At 35.1% G+C, this 24,030-nt stretch overlaps 4 protein-coding genes and 3 long non-coding RNA genes across 10 annotated transcripts; 4 read left to right on the plus strand and 3 right to left on the minus strand.

Moving 5' to 3' along the window:
* The first annotated feature begins 186 nt into the window (after positions 1-186).
* Positions 187-1,885, plus strand: LOC125593105. Its single transcript, XR_007329018.1, has 2 exons — positions 187-622; positions 804-1,885. It is a non-coding gene; the product is annotated as an uncharacterized LOC125593105 (long non-coding RNA).
* A 2,608-nt stretch (positions 1,886-4,493) lies between these two features.
* LOC106424713 lies at positions 4,494-9,043 on the minus strand. Its single transcript, XR_007329020.1, has 3 exons — positions 6,966-9,043; positions 6,540-6,612; positions 4,494-6,399 (listed from the first exon to the last, which is right to left on the minus strand). It is a non-coding gene; the product is annotated as an uncharacterized LOC106424713 (long non-coding RNA).
* A 228-nt stretch (positions 9,044-9,271) lies between these two features.
* On the plus strand, positions 9,272-11,770 carry LOC106424760 (protein trichome birefringence-like 19). The gene is made up of 2 exons (XM_013865504.3): positions 9,272-9,842; positions 10,872-11,770. The coding sequence occupies exons 1-2, from the start codon at positions 9,366-9,368 to the stop codon at positions 11,670-11,672; spliced, it is 1,278 nt and encodes a 425-aa protein (XP_013720958.1). The 5' UTR covers positions 9,272-9,365; the 3' UTR covers positions 11,673-11,770.
* A 722-nt stretch (positions 11,771-12,492) lies between these two features.
* On the plus strand, positions 12,493-14,087 carry LOC106424761 (protein trichome birefringence-like 21). The gene is made up of 2 exons (XM_013865505.3): positions 12,493-13,128; positions 13,207-14,087. Exons 1-2 carry the CDS (start codon positions 12,535-12,537, stop codon positions 13,963-13,965), a joined length of 1,353 nt encoding a protein of 450 aa, XP_013720959.1. The 5' UTR covers positions 12,493-12,534; the 3' UTR covers positions 13,966-14,087.
* LOC106424762 lies at positions 13,987-16,601 on the minus strand. Of its 4 annotated transcripts, XR_001284940.3 has the most exons (4): positions 15,646-16,527; positions 14,657-14,720; positions 14,505-14,580; positions 13,987-14,426 (listed from the first exon to the last, which is right to left on the minus strand). XR_001284940.3 is itself a non-coding variant. In XM_048769141.1 (3 exons), the coding sequence occupies exons 1-2, from the start codon at positions 15,928-15,930 to the stop codon at positions 14,553-14,555; spliced, it is 453 nt and encodes a 150-aa protein (XP_048625098.1). In that variant the 5' UTR covers positions 15,931-16,601; the 3' UTR covers positions 13,987-14,426; positions 14,505-14,552. The 4 variants fall into 4 exon arrangements, 2 of the variants coding, with proteins under 2 accessions (XP_048625098.1, XP_013720961.1); XR_007329019.1 differs by lacking the exon at positions 15,646-16,527 and having other exon boundaries at positions 14,657-15,572; XM_048769141.1 differs by having other exon boundaries at positions 14,505-14,720; positions 15,646-16,601.
* Positions 16,602-20,760: 4,159 nt separating this feature from the next.
* LOC106424763 (protein trichome birefringence-like 21) lies at positions 20,761-22,973 on the plus strand. Its single transcript, XM_022709634.2, has 2 exons — positions 20,761-21,537; positions 21,614-22,973. The coding sequence occupies exons 1-2, from the start codon at positions 20,761-20,763 to the stop codon at positions 22,373-22,375; spliced, it is 1,539 nt and encodes a 512-aa protein (XP_022565355.1). The 3' UTR covers positions 22,376-22,973.
* Positions 22,391-23,930, minus strand: LOC106424764. Its single transcript, XR_001284941.3, has 2 exons — positions 22,835-23,930; positions 22,391-22,754 (listed from the first exon to the last, which is right to left on the minus strand). It is a non-coding gene; the product is annotated as an uncharacterized LOC106424764 (long non-coding RNA).
* Positions 23,931-24,030: the final 100 nt, after the last annotated feature.

Consider the following 24,030-nt stretch of genomic DNA (forward strand, 5'->3'; position numbering starts at 1 on the left):
CAAAATGGTCAAAAAAATTATATAAACGATACACGCCTTGACACGTGTATTATTGAAGTAGCCACGTTCAGGGCTTTGATATTCGGGACGATTCTTGGCCACGAGAAGATCACAGGGATACATCCTGGCCACGGAAAAAATATAACAGCGGATGATTGATTTGTTAAGTTAAACAATAATATCTTATACTATAAAATTGGCTTATCTGTCCTCTCACGCGTCCACATCACTCTTTAGAGATGGGCATTCGTTGACACATGTCAGTATTTAAGTAGTCTACGTTTTTTTTCGTTTATGGGCTGCAAATGAAAAGGGCCCACTTAAAAGAAAAATCGTCGTCTCCTTGCTTACCCTAGCAGCCGTCGGATGAAACTGACATTGTAACGCCAAAGGTCATCATCCTCCTTTCTAATTAAGATTTACATTTACGATCTCAAACCCACCTCCCACTACTTAACATTGATTTCTCCGACTCTTTTCTTTTGCCATATTCTAATTTGCTCCTATAAATAGGCATCGAGAAATTGGATCACTCACCACCTCCTTCACCAGAAATCAGAGAGGTCGGGTGTGGAGTCTAGGGTCATCGTCACTATAAACATCAATTTCAAATTCGTACGAGGTCATTCTCTTCTCCCCTTCGAATGTTTAAAGCTTATTATCACACAACACCTAACTCTGCATAACCAATTTATTGTTCATTCTTTATGCCGAAAATTGCAAACCAAGTCTTCTTCTCTTATTTGACCAAAAAAAAAAGTCTTCTTCTCTTATAATATCTCATGATATGTGTTTGTTCTCAGCGGATCTTGGGATATGTAACATGAATTTATACCGCCCAGAAAAAAAATTGACATAAGATGAGAAAGAGGTCTGATCAGAGGTCAAGGAGAGGTATGCTTGTGTCCTTTTCGCATCCGTATCGAGATTTACCAACGTAATGCCATGAACAAGGTTCTGTTTCAAGTATGATTAATTTTTATTATCTATTTTTGATTTAACATGAAAGCTGTGACTGTATTTGTTGATAAGATGTTATCTATTTTTGATTTAACATGAAAGCTGTGACTGTATTTGTTGATAAGATGATCTTAAAAATTTGTTAAATGGTTAATCTATTAAAAAACAGAAGTAATCAGCATTACATAGAATTTTTTGTACGTATACTAGAATAAGGGTGAGTGTTTCAAAAAAAAAAAAAGTGTTTCAAAAAAAAAACTAGAATAAGGGTGGATACGAGGAATAGGATTGTAAAATATATTAGCTTAATTGCAGAACATTTTTTTGATGCTGCTTTAAAATGAACAAACCAGAGATTATAGAAAAGTATGTGTGCCATCATGATCCATGAGTTTTGTTTGGATGATGGTTTTGATATCTTGATAAATGGAATTAGGAGAGCGAGAAATGGACATGGAGGAGGATAATCATAGATTTCTCTCTTTCCAAAAATGAGATGAAGGTTTGTATGATTGGCGCAAGGGATAGCTTTTCTTCAGCCAATCCAATACTTTCTGAAATATTAAAACTGCTCAGATGCAATGGTAGAGGAGCGAGCACATGTCGTGAGTCTCGTGACTGAAGGTGCAGCTGATGAGATCATTTACTTTAGCTTGGAGTATGATTATATATCCACTTCTGTCGTAACATGTATATGTTTGTGGAATGGATCTGAATTCTTTAAAAATCTGACCAAGATACTAACTTTTTTTTTTAGTTAAAACACGTGAAAGCTAAAGGTTAATTAGTTTACTTCAGCATTGTAAATAAAATTCATAAATTCCATACAATTTGCATACGCTATTGTCTTAAGTATTATTGTATTTGGTGGAGCCTCCTTGATGTATAAATATTAATATTCATATTATGAAATTAGTAGCACAAATTGTTTTGTCTTAAAATTTCATCTTTGTCTCTCTCAGGTCTGTACTGTATGAACAAAGAGGTGGGATTAGAAATAGTTAGCCATATACTGACGCAACATGCAAACTTCTTTAGGATATCCTTTCAACTTTTTCTGTTTTGATCTGATGCCTTTGTTCTGTATATAAACGTAGTCATGTTGTTTCTCTGTTTTAATGTGATCCTTTTGTTCTGTCTATAAACGTAGGCATGTTGTTTTTTTGACAAAGGCTTTTTGTCAAAAAAATTCCAAATACTATTTTTTGGCGTGTTAGTTTATGTTCTGTGGTTTGGAAGTTAATGGGATCAATACACATAGTCGTTTTTTATGCCTCAGTACATGAGAGAAGTAAGATTTGATCGATGATGAATTACCTGGTCTTCTTTTGTTACCATTTAAGTATACTTGGAGGCACTGCATCATCACGTCCATATTTCAACAACAAGAACCTAGAATATCGAGAGAGCATACTTGCACATTCCTCATTGAGATGCAGCTTAGATACCTTACTCAAATCGAGAGAGCGGCTTATCAACATAGGAGGTATAAGAAGCACACCATCATCACATGACAACATATATCCAAAATTTCACATTTTCTACTACAATCATTTTCCCCGCCCTTTTCATAGGCTGTCACCGGTGCTACCTTATCTGGATAGAGAGAGTTCGCAATCTAAGTGGCAGGAGAAAAGCGTGTTCGGAAAAGGTGTACTACTCTAAAGAGTACCTAAATTATATCAAATATTAAAAACTCTGTAGAACAATAGTTTTAACTCAGGTAATTGCCCAGTTTGGAGCCGAATATAAATAACAGATGTGTGTCGTCCTTTAGCTTTCACGGTTCATAGAGGGCAATAGACGTAGTGCAGGTAAAACAAATATTTAATTTTTCTTTTGTGTTTTTATCCTGGATGAGTACTAGAGAGCTTAAGCCAATGTTGTAAGAAAATCGAGTAAATATCATGTATAATAATGAAAGATAGTCTAACGAAGTAATTAATTTTGGGCAAGTTTGCTATCATCTGTGATTATTGGTATCATGCATTAAAGTTTATAGTTTCAAAGCAATGTATTAAAATATATATACATGAATTATTTAAAACAATAATTAACAAAATAATATATACCTATCTTTGTTGTTTACTGCTGCTCTACTCAGGAAAAATCAGAGAGGGAAAAATGTTGCTTGACACACTTGACTGGGAACACACACTATGTCACTATCTACATCTGTCATTGCTGAAAAAGGTTTAAAAACAAAATCAGTGTTTACAGTATTCTTTTAGAAGACAACTATTTAAACAACATGGCGAGACTCAAACCCATACGAAGCTGCGACTTCCAAAACATGAATCATCTATGCAAGAATTGCTGCTACCTTTTAAGATTGGAGAAATTTATCCAATACATAGTTCATAGATAGAAAACAATGTTATTGTTTTTTTTTCTTTTGTGGGGTTTTTAAAAAAAATTCTTACCTATACCAATTTAAAATGATTACTACTCTCCTATGAATAAAATTCCTACATTCAAAATTCCTTAGAATGAGAAACACTATAATACAACAACATCTATTATTCTAAATATACGAACCATGACATGATTTGTAGACCCAAAACAGACACATTCATTATACTTATTCTCGCTCCCGACCATAGACATTTCAACACTTAAATGTACAACTATATTTACTATGAAGAAGCAATCAACTACACTAAACTACAGACACTATTAACTACCACACACAAGAACACAACAATTTGAACTCTTCCGCAAATAAAACATTCGAACCCGGCGCGCAGCGCCGGAATACCACTAGTTTGATTTAATTTAGAGATTAGTTAGCGTTTTAGATCTGAACCACACAAACTGGGTTGACAAAGAGAGAAATGTATCGGCCAATTATATGACGACACGTGTAATATTCGAGATGACACGTGTCGTGTCTGAGACAAAACGTTCAGATTTCGATACTCACGAGAAAGAGACAGGTGCGAAGAACGTGAGCTGTTTACGTTCTTGTTGGGCCCAGAGAATCTAATTCTCTGCTAGTAGAACCCTCTTTTCGGTCTCTTGGCAATGACCAAAATGGCCCTGTCACCATCGTCGTCGCGTAGGTCAAAAGCGAGGTGGAAAAGTAAAAAAAGTAACCAATAAATACGTGCTTTTCAATCAGAACTCGCCAAGGATTAAACAAAATGAGAAACACAGGGTTAGTGTGCCAAAATTAAAGCACTCTCTCATATTCACTTTAATAAATTAATTTGTAAGCGAACACTTTTGAAAGGTTGTTCAACTAACTAGCGTTTTTGGTAGAAATAACTGATTTTTATCAAGAGTTAGTGGAATCTCTATGTTTGGTGAAGTGTGTGTTGTCGTGTATTACTATTAGTCTGTTACCTACAATACATTCATGAATACAAGTATAAAGCTATCATGTACTGTAAACAATGCTGCTTTCCAAATTATAACTTGAAAGCTCTGTAGGTAATTGTGTTGTGTACCCTTCGACATTTCTTTCATATAGTTTCTCTTATCCATTAGCTCGAGTTATTTCAAAACCATTTGAGTATTAGTACCATTTACTGTATTATCTTAAACTTAGGGGATCATTACTGAGAGACCATTGATGCCAATGGTTTTCAACTGTACCTACATATATAGTGTTGTTTCGTACTTGTAAAACTAGTAGTACAAATAACAATAAAAAACAGAGATAATTTAGGTCATTGATAAGATATTAATGATCTTCAAGGTCTTCTGTGGATCTCTAAGAGATCCGAGTTCGAGTCCACTGTCAACTCAGATAAACACGGCCCACACGCCGAAGCTTCTCATATTCTTTCTCTGGGAAAAGGTTCACTCCTTTTTTTTAATGATCTTCAAGCGAGTATTTGATTTCCCAGGTGTGATGACTGATGAAGAAGCTGCAACTCACTGAACAAATCACTAGAAGTTTTCCAAATTTTTTAACATGTTTAAGATCTCTAGAAATTTGTGATGATTCAAGGGTTCTTCCCTTTCCTCCAAAATAATAAGCACCTGGTGTTTCTTGTACAAGTTGTAAGAAAAAAGATTTGGGATATCAAGACAGCGATGAAAACAGTTTCAATTCATATATAAAGCTTTTAGAGAAAAAATTTCTAAACAGGCTGAGCTAAAGCTGCATCTAAAGCTCCGCATTCAACAAGCAAAACTCACAAGTGAAAACATAATCTTTGAATCAGTGAGGTAAGTGACACATTAGGACATCAAATGAGTAATATAGGAAGTATGCAGACAAAGAGATGGTGTGAATTCTGTGATGAGAAGCCAAACTGAAATTAGACATCTCAATTAGGGTCGAAGACCGCAGCCCGAACCTGTCCAGCTTTAAAAATTACCAGGCTTGGGCTTAGTTTTATAAGCCCAAAAAATTAGGCATTTCGGGCTAAGCTCGTTTGGGCTTTGGGTATTTTGGGCCTAAGCCCGTTTAGGCTAGGATCCGGCCCGAAAACCCGAAATTGTATACATTAGCTTAAATATTATCGTTATTGCAATCAAAACCATTATTAGTGTCACATTTTAAATTTTGCAAATGTACATTCTTCTTTTATGTACAACATTTTTTTTCAAAATACAAAGTATGAAACGTTCGACCATGTTTATCATAAATTTTATTCTCTTATATATTTAGTTTTAATTTATATTTTATTATTTAAATCTTATTAAATTTGGCTTGTTTATAATATATTTTTAAAGCATACGAAAAGTAAAACATTTTTGACAAAGAATAAAGTTTTAAACTCACTTTATATTTTAAAATAAAAAAAATTGAAATTATTTTAATGAAAATTCACATGTATTAAAACAATAGAAGTGATAATGACAAATTATTTTTAGAAAACCCCAAAAAAACTCGAGAAACCCTAGAGCCCTATAAGGACCGGACTTTGAATTCTATGCCCAAAATATTTCTGGACCGAACTTAAATATTTACGAGCTTAACGGGTTTGGACCGGGCCGGACCGGACCGGCCCGAATTGACACCCCTAACTTAAATCATGTAGAATTTCTCTTAGTTTCTGTTTTGTCATTACATTTGGACTTTGAGAATATACAATACATTGTGACTTAGACATTACAGAAGCATGTTAAAAAAAACAATTATGCCAAAAAAGAAAGAAGAAACTATAAAGTTGATTTTCTTGGAATCCAAACTTATTTTTACAGAAGAAAGGAAATTACTATGCTTTCTTCACACATGAGGGGCAATAAAAAGAATGAGAGATAAATAAATCCATAATTAACAGACCCTGGGGCTCCAAGCTCCAAGTTTATCAAACACTAAAGTTGAACCGGTTTGGCCGTTTAAACCGGTTTAGCTACGGCCTTCTCACGATCCTGTTTCATTTCTTCCAAAGCATGCATGAGTTCCTCAAATGGAAATTTTACCAAATCATCATGGCAACGCTTCAACAATTCTAAAGCGACTTTGAACACAATGTTAATACCCTATACCAACAAAAGAAAAACAAAGAAAGGATGCAAAACATGAGAAATGAAAGAAACATTTGAGACTATGTAAGATGTTTGATATTTGATTAAACTCGGCTAGTAACATTTGAGACGGTTATGATTTATGAACCACTTACTTGCATACATACTCGGATTAATCATAGTTTGAGTGAAATATTCTCCTAGTTTCGGCATTAGCTCTCTTACCAACTGATAAAAATGTAACAGATATTGCTGTAAAAGAGGAAGCCATGCCTAATATCAAATAGATCATTAATGTAAAACTGTAACAGATATTATTATATCATAACTTCGGAGAGAAGCATTTGACAAAGAACTAATCGCTAATGTTGAAGACTCTAATCAGAACAAAAGAATAAAGAGTCTCCACAGGATAGCTGACAGAGAATTTGAGCCTCATTAAGAATTTTATTATTTGACTTTTAAGTATGTTCTTACCATCCTATAATCATTAAATCAGCTCTATCACTTTCAGATTAGCGCAATTAAAAAGGCAGTAGCTATGATATTATCGGTATCTTCTAGCGTAAAGAGAGCCTCACCTGGTAGTCTGGTAAAATCTTTCCATTGGGGAGTGGAGTGAACAGCTGCTTTAAGTAATGCAACTTCGCTCATATAAAAAAGCAACAGACCGGCTACGAAACCCATTCCCTGCGATTTGTTTAGAACCATGACCTTTTAGTACCATACTGGGGAAATAAGAACAAAGGAAAAAAATATTTGGATAGACCTGAACGTGTCCGACATCTCTGTCATGCATCTCTGAAAGAAAACATATGATGGGAAAGTACGGGAATGATATCGAGTTCTGATGCTAAAGTCTCATAAATAACAATTGCTACAACTGGATTTTTCAAGTTTCAAGCTTCCTTGCCATTAACCAATGAATAATTATCAGTTTAAAAAGTTTCATCTATTAACTGAATTTTTCAAGTTTTATATGTCTACAGTTAATTATGTAAGAGCATAATTATTGCGGGGTTCTTAAGGTGAGATTCTTAACGGAATATAAGAACTCGTCTCTTAACTTTTAATTAAAAAAGCTAAGAACCGGTTCTTAAATAAGAGTTTTAAGAGTCGGTTCTTAGCTTTTTTAGTTAAAAATTAAGAGACGGGTTCTTATATTCCGCTGAGAACCCCACCTTAAGAACCCTCCAATAATCATGCTCTAAACTACTTTGTTTGTAAAATCATATTGTGTAAAACCTTATTTTCTCTGGTAGACAAAAACAGAGACCTATATGCATTACAGTGGTTATAAGATAACTTCTAAGAAATTCAAACCAGTAATGCATTTTTTACAAGCATGGAATCTAGTTCTTGCCATAGGAGTCTATCAGAACGAAGGAACAACTCCATATCATGTGTCAAACATTGCCATTGTGGAGAAAGCTTGGTCTGCATCAACTTCATTCCTCTTTGCAAACCGGCCTTTGATCCTTGGTCTTTTCTCTGCATACTTTTTCCTTGAAGCATACCTTATCCTCTTCTCAAACTTCCTTGTCTTCTTCTTCTCTCTGTATCTCATGACCCTAGTAGCCTTTCTATCCATTGGACTCAGCATCTGAGTTGACTCTGTTGTCTCTGTAGGCGATCGAGGGTGTGATACTGTTGTGTCACTCGTTGTTGACTCTGGCACAAGACTTACCATGTGACTTGATGGCTTTTCACAAATCACAACTGTCTACGATTGTGGCGTTCCAGCTTCCACGTCACGTGTCTGCGGACAAAATACACTAACAAAGATGTTGATATTCTTACCAGCATTTTGGATAAATACAGTTGTCTTTTGTAATCTAATGATCCTACTTTTTATAAGAAAATATTATTCCCTTAACAAAAAAAAAACTCGTAGCATTTTCAAAACCTTATAATATATATATATATACCCTATTGGCAGCAACTCTAAACAATAACAGAAGGTTGATATGATCGCATCAACAGCAACAACGTTATGAACCTTATCTAAAGAATGGTGATCTAGTGGCTTGGCGTCCCCGTTGGTATTTACAAACCTTTATTGTTCATCTTCTTTTCGGCCATTCATAAAAGATAATTCTTTTTTTTCAACTATAAAAAGATAATTCTATATAAATGAATAATGATTTTTTAAAAGCAAACTAATGTTTTTTACCTTGTGGTTAAAGTAATAGCGACTAACCAAAAGCTAGTAACATTTACAGAACGGCCTTATACATGTATATATCTAACAGAAGGATGATATGATCGCCTCAACAGCAATAACGTTATGAACCTTATCCAAAGAATGGTGATCTGGTGGCTTGGCGTCCTCATTGGTATTTACAAACCTTTATTGTTCATCTTCTTTCGGCCATTTATAAAAGATAATAATTCTATATAAATGAAAGAACAGATTTTTAAAAGTAATCTAATGTTTCTTACCTTGTGGTTAAAGTAATAGCCACTAAACAAAATCAATCCCCATGGCTGCTGAAACAAACTCATGTATGTTTAGCCGACGACTCCCAATTATACTTAACTTGTTTGTCAAACAGTCGGAAAGTATGACATGAAATTCACAAATATATGATTTAAGATTATTATCTTGTGGCACCTACAAAGGAATCAAATCAACAAAGATTAAAACATATCACTTAAAGAAAAAGAAGATGCCTATCTAAATATCATTTAAACGTCCAAATTGCCGACAAAAACGTCCAAATTACAGAATAGTCATCACCATTGTGAATATTAATCTTTTTGATTGAGTACTTTAATTTTTGTGCAAGTTATTTTGCAATAATCATAACTCATAATTTAGATGTGACACCTACTCGTTTTTTTTGTAAGAAAAAAAATTCACAAATTGTTCATGATTAAATAATTCACAACATATAAACAAACTGGCCACAAGTCTGAGATAATCTTGATTTGTTTTCTTCCTCAAAATCTATCTTCCTTCTCTCCCTAGCTTCCCTACAATGGAGCTTCTACACTCTGCAGCCATTCCAAGCAAACAAAAGCTACTCATTGTAGTGACCATTTCCATCTCTCTCTTCACCATCATCCCTCTTCTCTACCCTTTTGTTGAAGACCCTAACTTCTTCTTCAAGCAACAACATCCAAGTCAAACAAGCATCGTCAAGCTACAAGACAGTGTTGCAGCCACACACAAAAGCTGCGACATATTCTCGGGAGAGTGGGTTCCTAACCCTGAGGCACCTTACTACACGAACACCACGTGCTGGGCGATACACGAACACCAAAACTGCATGAGGTTCGGAAGACCCGACACAGATTTCATCAAGTGGAAATGGAAACCCCACGGGTGTGAAGATGACTTGCCGGTTTTTGACCCGCTTCGGTTTCTTGAGACCGTGAGAGGTAAAACCATGGCGTTTGTTGGTGACTCTGTTAGCAGAAACCACATGCAGTCTTTGATCTGCCTTCTCTCTCAGGTAACACAATCTCACAATCTTTTCTAACTGTTATATTTCGTTTTAGTGAATAATTAGTTCATAACTCAACAGAAATTTATTTGTTTGTAAATATTGCTTAATTTAGGATATAAACCTTTTTTACATCATTTTGAATTTAGTTATACATTTAGTCTGCTCTCAGTTAGAATAGTGATTTAACTTAGTGATTTTACGAAAATAAGAAAGTTGATACATATATGCCATATATGACGTAAACTGATCGGATTCTAGCTTATTTTGTCACTAAACCCTTTGTAGACGGTTTTAAATTCAATGTCCAAAAGCATATAAATCACTAAATCACAATTTAGTACTCAATGCAGCAAATAAAAATCATTTAACTACGCTTGACGTCGAAGTAACATTCTAATCGATAAACTAGAATCATTAGATCATATGTATAGTTTAATTATTAGTCGAAGTTACACTTTTGATAAAGTAGTATAAACGAAGTGAGATGTGCATCATTACTGTGATCATTTACCATTATATAAAGAAGTTTGTGTGTGTGTATATACATACATTTTACATGTATGTTATTTACCTAAGCTTGATAAAATCATATAACCACTCAATTATTAATATTTAAAATAAAAAGATTGGTTCACCTGTACCACAATGATTGAAACGATGTTTTCCTACGCTGGAAAAGTAATAATGAAACATCAATGGGCAGTTTGTCCAGTGATATAATATGTTTTAATCAAATAGTTTACTTTTCCTTTGCATAAAATTAGTTACTTGTGTGTAAAGATTCTTGCTAAAAAAAAGGAAGATTCTTGCTAAAAAAAAAGTAGACTTGACATTGACATTTCCACAGAGTCCATGGGTCATCTTAGCTAATTAACAAACTGAATAATTAATTTGCATAAACAATATTAAACAGTGAAGTATGGTCCAGCCTTTTTGTTATAATTCGATTTGTTTCTTTGTACATTGGAAATCGAATCTTAACTTATTGGTTTCGTTCTCAGTTTTTCAAGACTAAAGTAGAATTAACATTTTCAGGTTGAATATCCAGTCGATGCTTCAGTTAACACTAGCGATTATTTCAAACGATGGACATACGAGACATACAATTTCACCATCGCTCCATTTTGGTCAACACACTTGGTAAAGTCCACAGAACCAGAGCCGGGCAAGACAGAGCATAGTGTTTTTGATCTATACCTTGATGAAGCAGACGAGCGTTGGACAGCAGAGATAGGAGACTTCGACTACGTGATCATCTCCTCAGGCCACTGGCATTACCGGCCATCGGTCTACTACGAGAACAATACCATCATTGGTTGCCGTTATTGCCAGTTACCAAACATAAGCGACTTCTCGATGTTTTACGGGTACAGAAAAGCGTTTAGAACAGCGTTTAAAGCGATCTTGGACTCTGAGACATTCGAGGGCGTTATGTATTTACGTACCTTTGCACCATCGCATTTCGAGGGTGGGTTATGGAACGAAGGAGGGAACTGTTTGAGGAAAGGACCTTATCAGAGGAACGAGACTCAAGACGATGTGACGATGAAGCTACACAAGATTCAGGTGGAAGAGTTTGAGAGAGCTGAAGTAGAAGCCAAGAGGAAAGGAAAGAGGTTTAGACTACTAGATACGACTCAAGCGATGTGGCTTAGGCCCGATGGTCACCCGAGCCGCTACGGTCATCTTCCTGAGGCTAATGTGTCGTTGTACAACGACTGTGTCCACTGGTGCCTGCCTGGTCCGATAGATAACCTAAATGACTTCTTACTCGCTATGATTAAGAGAGAAGAAGAGAAAGGACTATTGGCTCAAGTTCGGAAAATGATGTCCTAATGACCAAAACCAAAAGTCTTTCCTGCTCTGTTTTTTTAATTGGATTTAATGAATAGTCAAATGTTGTCCATGATTATTTGATCACCACGAGTTCAACATTAGCCACCACAATTATATATATATATATATATATATATATATATATATAATTTATATATGGTTAAGATAGAAGAAGACATTGACTCAAGTCGAAAATGATGTCCTAATGACCAAAACCACAAATCGTCCTGCTCTGTTTTTTATTGAATTTAATGAATAGTCAAAAATTTCCCTCATTATTTGACCACCACAAGCTCACCATTACCAACCATAATTATACATAAACATATATACATATTTTATGATAAAAATAACATATAACTATATATTGAGATTTCTTAAAAATATTAGCCATTCGATTTATTCGCTACTACCAAATCCAAACTATTTTCTTTGTTCCGTTTCGGTTTATTGGATTGAACTGCCAAGGTTATTGTTATTTTGTTGACGTTTTATGAGTTGTAATTGTTGGTACTCCTTTTAATGTCTTGGATTTCTTTCCAGTTCAAATACAATAAATGTTGAATTTCAAATTTAAGTTTCCTAATTGATTATTATTATAAAAAAAATTTTGATCCAAAATCCACATCCCATAAATAAAACTATAGAAAAGAATATGATTTAATACATCAATTACCAATATAAAAATTAAAGTTATATAATTTATAATACTCATTTAAAATCTGTATATAATTCAATAATTTTTAATAAGAATAAACGTCAGAATTAAGAATTGTTAGGTGTATATAAGTCCGCACGAGGTGGCGACATCGACTAGTATATACACACATTTTTTTTTATGATATAACCAGGCACCATAGTCATGGAGCTTCCTTTGTTTGCAATGCTTCAAAGAACACCACGAGTTGCACTTACATTATCACTTGTTCTATTTTCCCTCACAATAGCCCCTGCTTTATATTCTCTCCTAGCCAATCCAACCATACCTCTACTGATCTCATCATCCGAGACTGATGGCCCCTTTCCATCGGATCATATGCATCCATCTGTTCGGATTCTACCACCCGTGAATAGTCCCATCCCCGCTCCACTCAATCATACAAGACATCGGAAGTCTTCATATCACTCACCCCCAGTCACAACGTCAACATTAAGGACGCAGATCAGAGATGATGAGCAGAGGTGTGATCTTTTCAACGGTGAATGGATACCAAACGAAGAATCACCATACTATAACAACGCGACTTGCTGGGCGATACAAGAGCACCAGAACTGCATGAAGTTCGGGAGACCGGACACCGGGTTCATGAGATGGAGGTGGAAGCCGGACGGCTGCGACCTCCCCATCTTTGATCCTAATGAGTTTTTAGAAATGGTTAGAGGCAAATCCATGGGGTTTGTTGGTGATTCCATTAGCAGAAACCAAGTCCAGTCTCTCTTGTGCCTTCTCTCTAGGGTAAAATCTAATTTTCAATGATCACCACTCAACCAACATCTCTCTATGTGTTGACTTTTTCTTCTCATTTCCTTGTAGGTGGAATATCCTGAAGACATTTCTTCTTCACCAGACACAGCTTTCAAAGTATGGAACTACAAATCCTATAACTTCACTCTACATGTCATGTGGTCACCGTATCTAGTGAAGACTACTAAAGCTGACCCAACAGACCCGGAGTGCAACCTCTTTAGCCTATACCTAGACGAGTATGACACCAAGTGGACGAGTCAGATCAACCAGCTTGACTACCTGGTTATATCATCAGGCCACTGGTTTTACCGGCCTGTTATTTTCTACGAAAATGAAACAATCGCCGGATGCCAATACTGTTCGTTACCAAACACAACTCAGCTGCCTTTATACTATGGATACAAGAAGGCTTTAAGAACATCTCTAAGAGCTATACTCGAGAATTTCAAAGGTTTGGCAATTTTGAGGAGTTTTTCTCCTCAGCATTTTGAAGGTGGACCGTGGGACAAAGGTGGGGACTGTGTAAGGACACGACCTTACAGAAGAAACGAGACGATACCAGAAGGTGCAGATCTCAAGATTCACGACATTCAACTGGAGGAATTTAGAGCTGCAGAAGAAGAGATGAAGAAGAAGGGCTTGAGACTGAGGCTGATGGACACGACACAAGCAATGCTACTTCGACCAGATGGGCATCCTGGGAGATATGGCCATATCCAGACTGCAGAGGTGAGTTTAAGAAATGATTGTATTCATTGGTGCCTGCCCGGACCGATTGATACTTGGAATGATATCTTGCTGCACATGATGAAGACAGAGAAGTAGAAACCATCCCTCAAGAATGACTAAGATGAAACGAATATCTTTAAATCAACACAAAAAAACTGTAAAGAAAGATTCTTTTATGTCATATATTCCTATAAATTTTATATGCACCATTGCGTAAACTAAAAGCGCAACAGAGTTCTCTTGTACATAATATCTCAAAAGGAGATCTTGATGAAAACCAGGACGTGCAGAGCCAAAATGTAGACGACAAAAGCTGACCTGAGATACATGAGCCTTGTTTGGGACTCAGTTCTTGTAGCAGTCGAATATGGAAGGTATGAATGAGCATCAACTTCATGGTCTGATCCAAATCCTCTATCTGAATTTGTTTTTTTGAATCTGTTCCTTGCTGCGTTCCCCTCGAAGTTGAAGCTCTCATATCTTCTCCACAAAGTGTTCAGTCTCTCTAATTCCATCTCATTCGAATGAATCTCACCAACGATCCCCTCTGCTTGGGCCTGATAGGCATATCAAAAGGTTTCTGTTATGAAACATCCTAAAGGAAAAAGAGTAGATTGATATAGCTTGAGATTCACCAGATCCTTTGGAATGCCTTTCATCTAGAGAAGCTTCTTGCTCGGTTTTCAAACTTTCCTCAACATCTTCAAGCTCCTGCAACCACATATGATATCAAGCAGGTTCAAAATGGTAACAAGCCAAGGATAATCTTTATATCTTATAAACTCACCTTCAACTTTGCTAGAAGAGAATCTGCTTCGTCCTTCTAGCAGCGTCTGCTCTCTCACTTGAGCCTTCATTGCAAAAATAAAAGAAGATCGATCTAATAAGAAAGGGTTCTCTCTGGTTGGTGAAGGATAATACCCAGTTGGGTTGAGGAAAATCCTAAAATACAGAGAGATAGCTAAGAGGCTATATGGAGTTGAAGTGAGAAATGGGGAAAAGGCGTCATTCTGGTACGAAAGATGGACGCCACTTGGGTGTTTGAATGACATATTAAGAGATGGAGGGAGCATGGCTCTAGGGATTCCGAAGAATGCAACAGTGGCTGAGAGTAGAGATCATAGGAGAAGGTATCATCAGTTTCCTATTCTGAAAAAAGTGGAGGAGACTCTCAACAGGGGATAGAATGAGAAGCTGGAATGGGAATGCTGATGTATCTTGTATTTTCTGTCAGGAGCCGGTGGAAACACTACTCCGAGCAAGTCTGGAGAAAGTTAATGAAAGGGGTGATGGGTTCTCAGTACACAGCGGAATGGGGGGTGCTTCTTAGGCTAATGACAAGAGACACTAGTTGGAGTAGAGTTCAGACTTTCACCATCAAATACATATTCCAATCCATACGATCTGGTGTGAGAGAAACAAAAGAAGACATGGTGAAGACTCTTGTCCTGTGGAGATCTTGGTCCGAAGGATTGATAAAAACATACGCAACAAGTTCACAATCTTGAGAAGGAGAGGTGATAAAGCATTAGGAGATGGGATGGTTTACTGGTTTGGTACAAGAGAAGATTAAAAGAAGCAAATAAGAGTTGGAGGTTTAGATTGATAGAGTTTAAATTGGTTTTCAATTAAATGTTGCATCTTTTGATATAACAACAGTTTTTTTTTTTTTTTTGAGTTAAATTTAACATTCAATTAAAAAAAAAAAAAAAAGATCGATCACTCAATGACAGATAGTCAATAACTCCAGTTCTCTCGAATCAGAGAGAAAGTTACCTGTTCACGAGTGGCGGAGTGCGAATCAAGCTGAAGAGTGAGAGCTGCATTGGAGGCTAACGAGTGTGCGTGAAGGTGAGGCAGCCGCTGGGAGATGTCCGACGGAGGCAATCTCAGCCGCAGATCTTGGATCGAACGGCTGAGCGTTGCCGCTTTTCTACCAAGCTCATCGACGTATTTCTGCTGCTCCTCCGTGAACACTAACGGGATCCGATCCTTCTCGTCGCCTCCATCTTTTCCGTTTTTACCGACGACGTCGGCGGCCCAAGCTAGTAGTCCCGCCATTTCTTCTTCTCCGTGGCTCTTTGGTCTAACAGAGAGTGGTGAACTCGCGAGGCGAATCGCAGTGCTAAACCGAAGCGGTTGGTGTTTAAACCGGTTTAGTTTTGTTGATTCTTTAATTGGTTCGGTTTGGATTAGATTGGGTATGAATAGAAGGGAACATGCAATGCAATGGCTTCTTTATCCGTCGTATATTAGGCCTTCAAAACATAATTTTAACCAAAATTGAGGATAATTAGTGGTGGATATGCACGTGAAAAGAAAACGTTGATGTCATTGCAATTTGCCTTTGCGTGCAGAGGTGTGTTCTTTTTCAACGGGGAACTAAAAAAATTCTTAAAGATTGGTTATACGTTATTAAGAGCAATAAAGTATTCAAGGATTGCAAACAATAAAAATGTTACCAGCAATGACTGAAGAATATATTTTAATATCCGTTATAATTGTAAATTAATATTACAACACGAGATTCAGCCATGTTAATTACAAAATTTACGTCACAAAACAGCTCAAACACCTCCTCACATGGTTGTAGATTTTTTTTTATACATAGTTAACTTCAGCATGAAACAACTCAATATTGCATTCACGTGAAGATTAATTGATAAATTAAACTGTATACAAGTATCAGAATTTATATAATTAATTATACCAATCTAACATGTGATTAATTCAAATATATCTCACCAAAATTAAATAGTTTACTTATAACCATCACTTATGCAATAATTCTTTATATACTAAATCACAGGTCACCTAGCGAATAAAAATTAGACATGTGGCAAAATATTGGAAAAAAAAAATTGATGGAAGTCAAAATATTGCAAAAAAGAATTGAATTTTACTTTTCATCTTCTTTTTGTTCGGCAGTCAAAATATTCAAAAACCCTACTTCCTAATTTTTCTCAGAATAAATGATTTCAATGTAAAGAAAAATGGCGATGATCCGCAAATTAAAACAGTTACATCTGTTAGCTGATTTCAATGTATTATTTTTATTTATATTTATATAAAAAAAACTCTAATATTTGTTCCCCTACATCTATGATCTCACTATATCTGAAACCGTAAATCTTTCTCATTAGCTCACAATGCAATAAATTTAAGTTCATCTCTATTTGCAGATAAATGTCTAATCAAGTTCTTTGCAAATGCTTCATTGACGCTTTTCACCGTCGAGACTAATATTCTGGATTCAGATCAACATAGTCTATGGCCAAATTGTGGTACAAAAAAGATGATCTTTAAAATAAATTCTTTTGAACTGAGAGAAAGAAGAACATATATTGCTATGGACGACTGGTAGGAAAGGCAAACACACTGCAAACTCTTCATGCTAAAATCATAATTTTGTATTTAAATATACTAAATCACAAGTCACCTAGCGAATAAAAATTAGACATGTGGCAAAATATTGGAAAAAAAATTGATGGAAGTCAAAATATTGCAAAAACAATTGAATTTTACTTTTCATCTTCTTTTTGTTCGGCAGTCAAAATATTCAAAAACCCCACTTCCTAATTTTTCTCAGAATAAATGATTTCAATTTAAAGAAAAATGGTGATGATCCGCAAATTAAAACAGTTACATCCGTTAGCTGATTTCAATGTATTATTTTTATTTATATTTATATAAAAAAAACTCTAATATTTGTTCTACTACATCTATGATCTCACTATATCTGAAACCGTAAATCTTTCTCATTAGCTCACAATGCAATAAATTTAAGTTCATCATCTCTATTTGAAGATAAATGTCTAATCAAGTTTTTTGCAAATGCTTCATTGACGCTTTTCACTGTCGAGACTAGTATTCTGGATTCAGATCAACATAGTCTATGGCCAAATGGTGGTACAAAAAAGATGATCTTTAAAATAAATTCTTTTGAACTGAGAGAAAGAAGAACATATATTGCTATGGACGACTGGTAGGAAAGGCAAACACACTGCAAACTCTTCATGCTAAAATCATAATTTTGTATTTAAATTCTTTTTCATGAATCTTTTTTCTTCTAATCATATTATAACCTTTTCATTTTCTTTTGATGTTTTAGATTTTGGCAAAAGCTACACGCTGCACGTTAAAAAAGGTAATCTAAACAAAATAGGTCAATAATATTTTAAAAAGAACTAAATCAATTATCGATTGGCTGGAATATGTTTTAATTCTTGTGAAAGTGATAATTTAGGGAGCGAGAGTTAGAGAGCTCCCATGGAAGCACAAATACAAGCCCCCTGAGTAACATTAGAAGCACCACAAGAAAATAAGAGAGGAAAATGTGGTGATAGAAGGCAACAAACGGGTTTAATTAAGAAATTCAGATGATAGGGAAACGAGAAAGATTCATGTTTTAAGACCTAATTTGATCAGGTTGGTTTTCCTTTTTTATCTGTGTGTTTATAATTTTACAGAAATATGGTAATATTATTTTTGTTTACACTCGGTTCAACATATATATATAAAGTGTCACCAAAATTGTAGGTTCTCATAAGAACTCCAAGCAAGTATAACATTGAAACTGAAATATAAAAGAATGGATGAAAGAAAACAAAAACATATATAAAAGAAGAAAGAAAAAAAAACTAAAAACATTGGTATTTTAACCGTAGTTGTCCAGGAGATCCTTTTCTTCAATTTGTTTTCATTTGTAATGATTTATTTTGTTTCTCAATAGAGTTCAGTAATTTACATTCAATTTGTGTTCATGTTGGATTGTTTTTAGATATAAACATCAAACATTTTTTTTTAAATCTCAAAATAAAATTTATTTTTGTTATAAATTAAATGTATACAATTATATATATATATAAACTGATGTTCGTGCATAGCACGGGAGCAACACTAGTACTATACAAATATAAAATTAGTTTTTAATATTTCATAAATTATTTTTAAATATTTATCATAAAATTATCTCTACCAAATTATTCATAATAATATACCCAAACATATCCTAAAAAATTCCTGGTCTCTTTACTAGTCAATCAATAAGAAACATCTATACTATTATTTATAAAGTGATTTTGCTTATTTGTCATGCTCTCCATAATTTTAGGTTATTTTGCTTACTTGTCATGTTTTCTATTATTTTAGGTAATTTTGATTATTTATCATATGCTTAATAATTATAATTAATAGTTTTACTTAATAAACAGTTATATAATGTGGACAAACAAATTAAGCGTCCGTAAAATTCACCCTTTTTCCGCCTGAACGCAAGCAAAGAAGTGAACGATAGTTTTCAAAACACATGCAATACCAATAAGGTGATGGCAGGACAAAGTAGTAGTAGGAGTAGCATAGATAAATCAAGGGAAGAAGAAGGTGGACTCACTTTCCAGCAACATTTGAGTCAGAGAGAAACTGCACTGATGAAAATTATGTTGATGAGGAAACATCATGCCATCATTAATTTATTAATTTAAACAACACAACTATTTCAAAATTTCTAATTGGAATTACAATTATAATTATTTTAAACAAGTTAGGACCAATTCTTATTTTCATATGATGTAAGATGTTTTAAACTCTATAGTTTCATTTTTTCATTCATTCCAAGTTGTCTCGATTATAGTTTTTGACATCTATATTTATTTACTTTTGATATTTGTTTTTTTTTAGTTGGAGTTCTATGTTTTCCTTTTTTCTTTGAGTTTGAAATATTAAGAGAAAATCGGTTTTGTTACATTGAGTTTTGGAATTATGAATTAGGTATTCTGAATTTTTCAGTAGTTATTTCACGTGTATGTTTTACTACTGTTTAATCTATAAGAAAAATATGCTTTTATATTAAGTCTAGAGAGTTGCTAATCATGTTATGAACATGTGTTAAATGGTTTAGTTTCTAAAAGGGCTAAAGTAGATATATTTTTAATGAATAATTAGATTTATCATTATGTAATTAACCATAAATTAACTTTAATAATAAAACTATCATTATCTATTGTTTCTTTTACTAAAAGTAAACTTATGAAATATTAAGATAAGTCAATGTATATATTGATCAAGTAAACCAATGAAATATTATAATTATCTCAATTTGTTTTTTTTTTAAGTTTTCTTCTAAATTACCATTGAACTTTAGTTTTTATTTAATTTTTATTTATTTAGTTCTTACTTGGATTTTGTGTGTGTTTTAGTATTTTTTTTGGTAATTTAATACATGTTTCTGGTTCAAAAATAAATAGTAGATTAAGAGAGACCAAAAATTCACATTCTTACTTTACTTAATATGTGGAATATTTGATATGTATTATGCTCTTACGATCTCATAATTTATAGCTTTCCTTTGTGTTAATGAGACGTAGACCGAAATAAAAATCGAAGAAAACTAAAATGATTAAGAATATAAAGAGTAAGTTATCATGATGTTTGAATCATATTACATATATTAATAATTATTAGTAAAACGATTATGACCGCATGTGCGGGCAAAACACCTGGTTTCAAATATTTAGTAAGAAAAGAACTTCTAAAGTAAATCACATTAAAATTTAAAAATGATATATTTAAAAAGTGTCTCACCATTGGAATAAATTTCTTAGATTATTTTGTACTGACACTAATACTACTGACTACTGAGGTACTCAGCAATGAGGTTGCTTTAGTGACCAAAACCAAAAGTCTTCCTGCTCTGCTTTTTAAATGGATATATAATGAAATAGTCAAATATTGCCACTTGCCACCACGACGAGCACACCATTACCGCCAAAGTTATGTATATAATATAATTACAGTTAGCTCAATACTAACCACCATAATGAAATAGTCATTATATGATCACCACGAGCTCACCATTACCCACCATAATTGTATATAGAGATACAAATATTTATGATAAGACCATGCACCATAGTCTTGAAGCAGACAATGGAGCTTCTTCCTTTATTTGCAGCGATACAAAGAACACCACGAGTTGCACTTACATTATCATTTGTTCTATTTACCCTCACAATAGTCCCTGCCTTATATTCTCTCCTAGCCAATCCAGCCTTACCTGTACTGATCTCATCATCCGAGACTGATGGCCCCTTTCCATCGGATCATGTGCATCTCAGTCCTCTGAATTCTCCATCTTTTCGGACTCTTTCACCTGTGAATAGTCCCATTCCTGCTCCACCATATCATACAAGACATCAGAAGTCTTCATCCGGTAAGATTCCTTCACCTAACATTAGTCCAATTCCGGTTCCACCTGATCATACTCTTTCGAGACATCAGCATTCTTCATCCCATCAGAGTTCCTCACCTGTCAACGGTCCCATTCCCGCTCCACTCAATTCATCCCCAGTCACAACGTCAACATTAAGGACGCAGATCAGAGATGATGAGCAGAGGTGTGATCTTTTCAAAGGGGAATGGATACCAAACGAAGAATCACCATACTATAACAACGCGACTTGCTGGGCGATACAGGAGCACCAGAACTGCATGAAGTTCGGGAGACCGGACACCGGGTTCATGAGATGGAGGTGGAAGCCGGACGGCTGCGACCTCCCCATCTTTGATCCTAATGAGTTTTTAGAAATGGTTAGAGGCAAATCCATGGGGTTTGTTGGTGATTCCATTAGCAGAAACCAAGTCCAGTCTCTCTTGTGCCTTCTCTCTAGGGTACAAAAATCCAATCTAGTCTTCAATGATAACTAACATCTCTCTCTAAGTGTTGACTTTTTTCATTTCCTTGTAGGTGGAATATCCTGAAGACATTTCTTCTTCACCAGATATAGCTTTCAAAGTATGGAACTACACATCCTATAACTTCATTCTACATGTCATGTGGTCACCGTATCTAGTGAAGACTACTAAACCTGACCCTACAGACGCCAAGTCCAACTTCTTTAGTCTATACCTCGACCAGTATGACACCAAGTGGACGAGTCAGATCAACCAGCTTGACTACCTGATTATATCATCAGGCCACTGGTTTTACCGGCCTCTTATTTTCTACGAAAACGAAAAACTCTCCGGATGCCAATACTGTTCGTTACCAAACACAACTGAGTTGCCTTTTCACTATGGATACACGAAGGCTTTAAGAACATCTCTAAGAGCTATACTCGAGAATTTCACTGGTTTGGCAATTTTGAGGAGTTTTTCTCCTCAGCATTTTGAAGGTGGGCCGTGGAACAAGGGAGGGGACTGTGCAAGGACACAACCATACAGAAGAAACGAGACGATACCCGAAGTTTCAGATCTCAAGATTCACGACATTCAACTGGAGGAATTTAGAGCTGCAGAAGAAGGGATGAAGAAGAAGATGGGTTTGAGACTGAGGCTGATGAACACGACGCAAGCAATGCTACTTCGACCAGATGGGCATCCTGGGAGATATGGCCATCTCCAGACTGAAGAGGTGAGTTCAAGAAATGATTGTATCCATTGGTGCCTGCCTGGACCGATTGATACTTGGAACGATATTTTGCTGCAAATGATGAAGACAGAAAAATAAAAACCATCCCTCAAGAATAGGTAGATGAGACTTATATCTTAAATCAACAAAAGAAATTGCAAAGAAAGATTTTTGTAGGAGTCTCAGTATTTGTGTTTGTTATGTATTCACTATTCATATGCAAACACGAAAAACCATTTGCGAACAATGATCATATATATCCCCTACAAATTTTATACGGAGTATTGGGTTCCTACTGAAAATAAGCTATCTAACATAGCTTTTTGGGCTTTCTATATGTTGGAGACTTGACAGTTCTGACTGGTGATAAACTAGTAACATTGACAACATGTCAGACTGAAGTATCACGTGTGAGAACATGAACAGACAGAGAAGCTTCTTGCTCAGGTTTCAAGTTTTCATCATCGTCTTCTAGCTCCTGCAACCCCATATTATATCAAGCAGTTCCAAAGGACCAACTTTCAAATTCAAAGTACCATTTTATATCTTATAACTTACCTTCAACTTTGTAAGAAGAGAATCTCTGCCTCATGTCTCTTCTCTTCTATCTTTATCTCACAAGATTGACATCGCATTCTCATATGCACTATTCTCTTCTACCAGCGTCTGCTCTCTCATTTGAGCCTCGTTTCAGAAAGAAGATCGATCACTCAATGAGAGATATTCAATAACTCATATCGATCAAGCTCACCTGTTCACGAGTAGCGGAGTGCGAATCAAGCTGAAAGAGTGAGGCAGTGGGCATGAAGGTGAGGCAGACGCGGGGCGATATCCGGTGGAAGCAATCTGATCCGTAGATCTTGGATCGAACGGCTGAATGTTGTCGCTTTTCGGCCAAGCTCATCGACGTATTTCTGGTCTAATAACACACAAACAAGACTCACGGGGCGATCGCAGAGCTAAACAGAAGCGGTTGGTGTTTAAACCGGTTCGGTTTGATTGTGATAGCTCATTGGTACGGGTTTGGATTAAATTGGGTCTGAAATAGAAGAGAACGTAACGTGCGAAATGGCTTCTTTATCCATCGACCATCGTATGTATGGGATAGATAATGGGTCTTCACTCTTCAGAAAGAAGGCCTTTGAAAAAGATAAATTTAAACGCAAACTTAAGGAAAATTGGACAATTAGTGGATAAACACGTGAAGCAAAACAAGAAAACGTTGATGTCACATAAGCTTCTAATTATCTGTCCAGACAAAATTCTACAAATAAATATTCATAAACTTACCCTATTAAGAATTTGTTAAATACTCTCTCTGTATCATTTTAAGAGGTGTTTAAGGTTTTTGCACAAATATTAAGAAAATACAAACTTTTATGAAATTAGTTTTGATAACATAAAATAACATTAAATAAAACTAATTCAACCAATAAGAAAAAGATGCCGCATGTTTGTAATTTGCCATACAAATAAACCAATAAATGATTTTCTTATCCTTTTCTAATTGGTGCAATAGGAGCCTACAAAAATAATGCATTGCCGCGTGTTTGTAATTTGCCTTTGCTTGCAATCAACCCTCTTCCCCGTTCCTAAGCAAAACATCAAATCAGAAAAATCTCAAGCATCTGCCAAAACTATCCACAAAACAAGGAATTTTGTTAAATAACCAATCCAAACATTGTAATATTCGATCACATAGTTAAGTAAACAGTTTGATTCAAAATACAAACAACATTCCTACAAAATGTTGT

Source organism: Brassica napus, chromosome C9 (genome assembly GCF_020379485.1).
Source record: "Brassica napus cultivar Da-Ae chromosome C9, Da-Ae, whole genome shotgun sequence".
NCBI lineage: Eukaryota > Viridiplantae > Streptophyta > Magnoliopsida > Brassicales > Brassicaceae > Brassica > Brassica napus.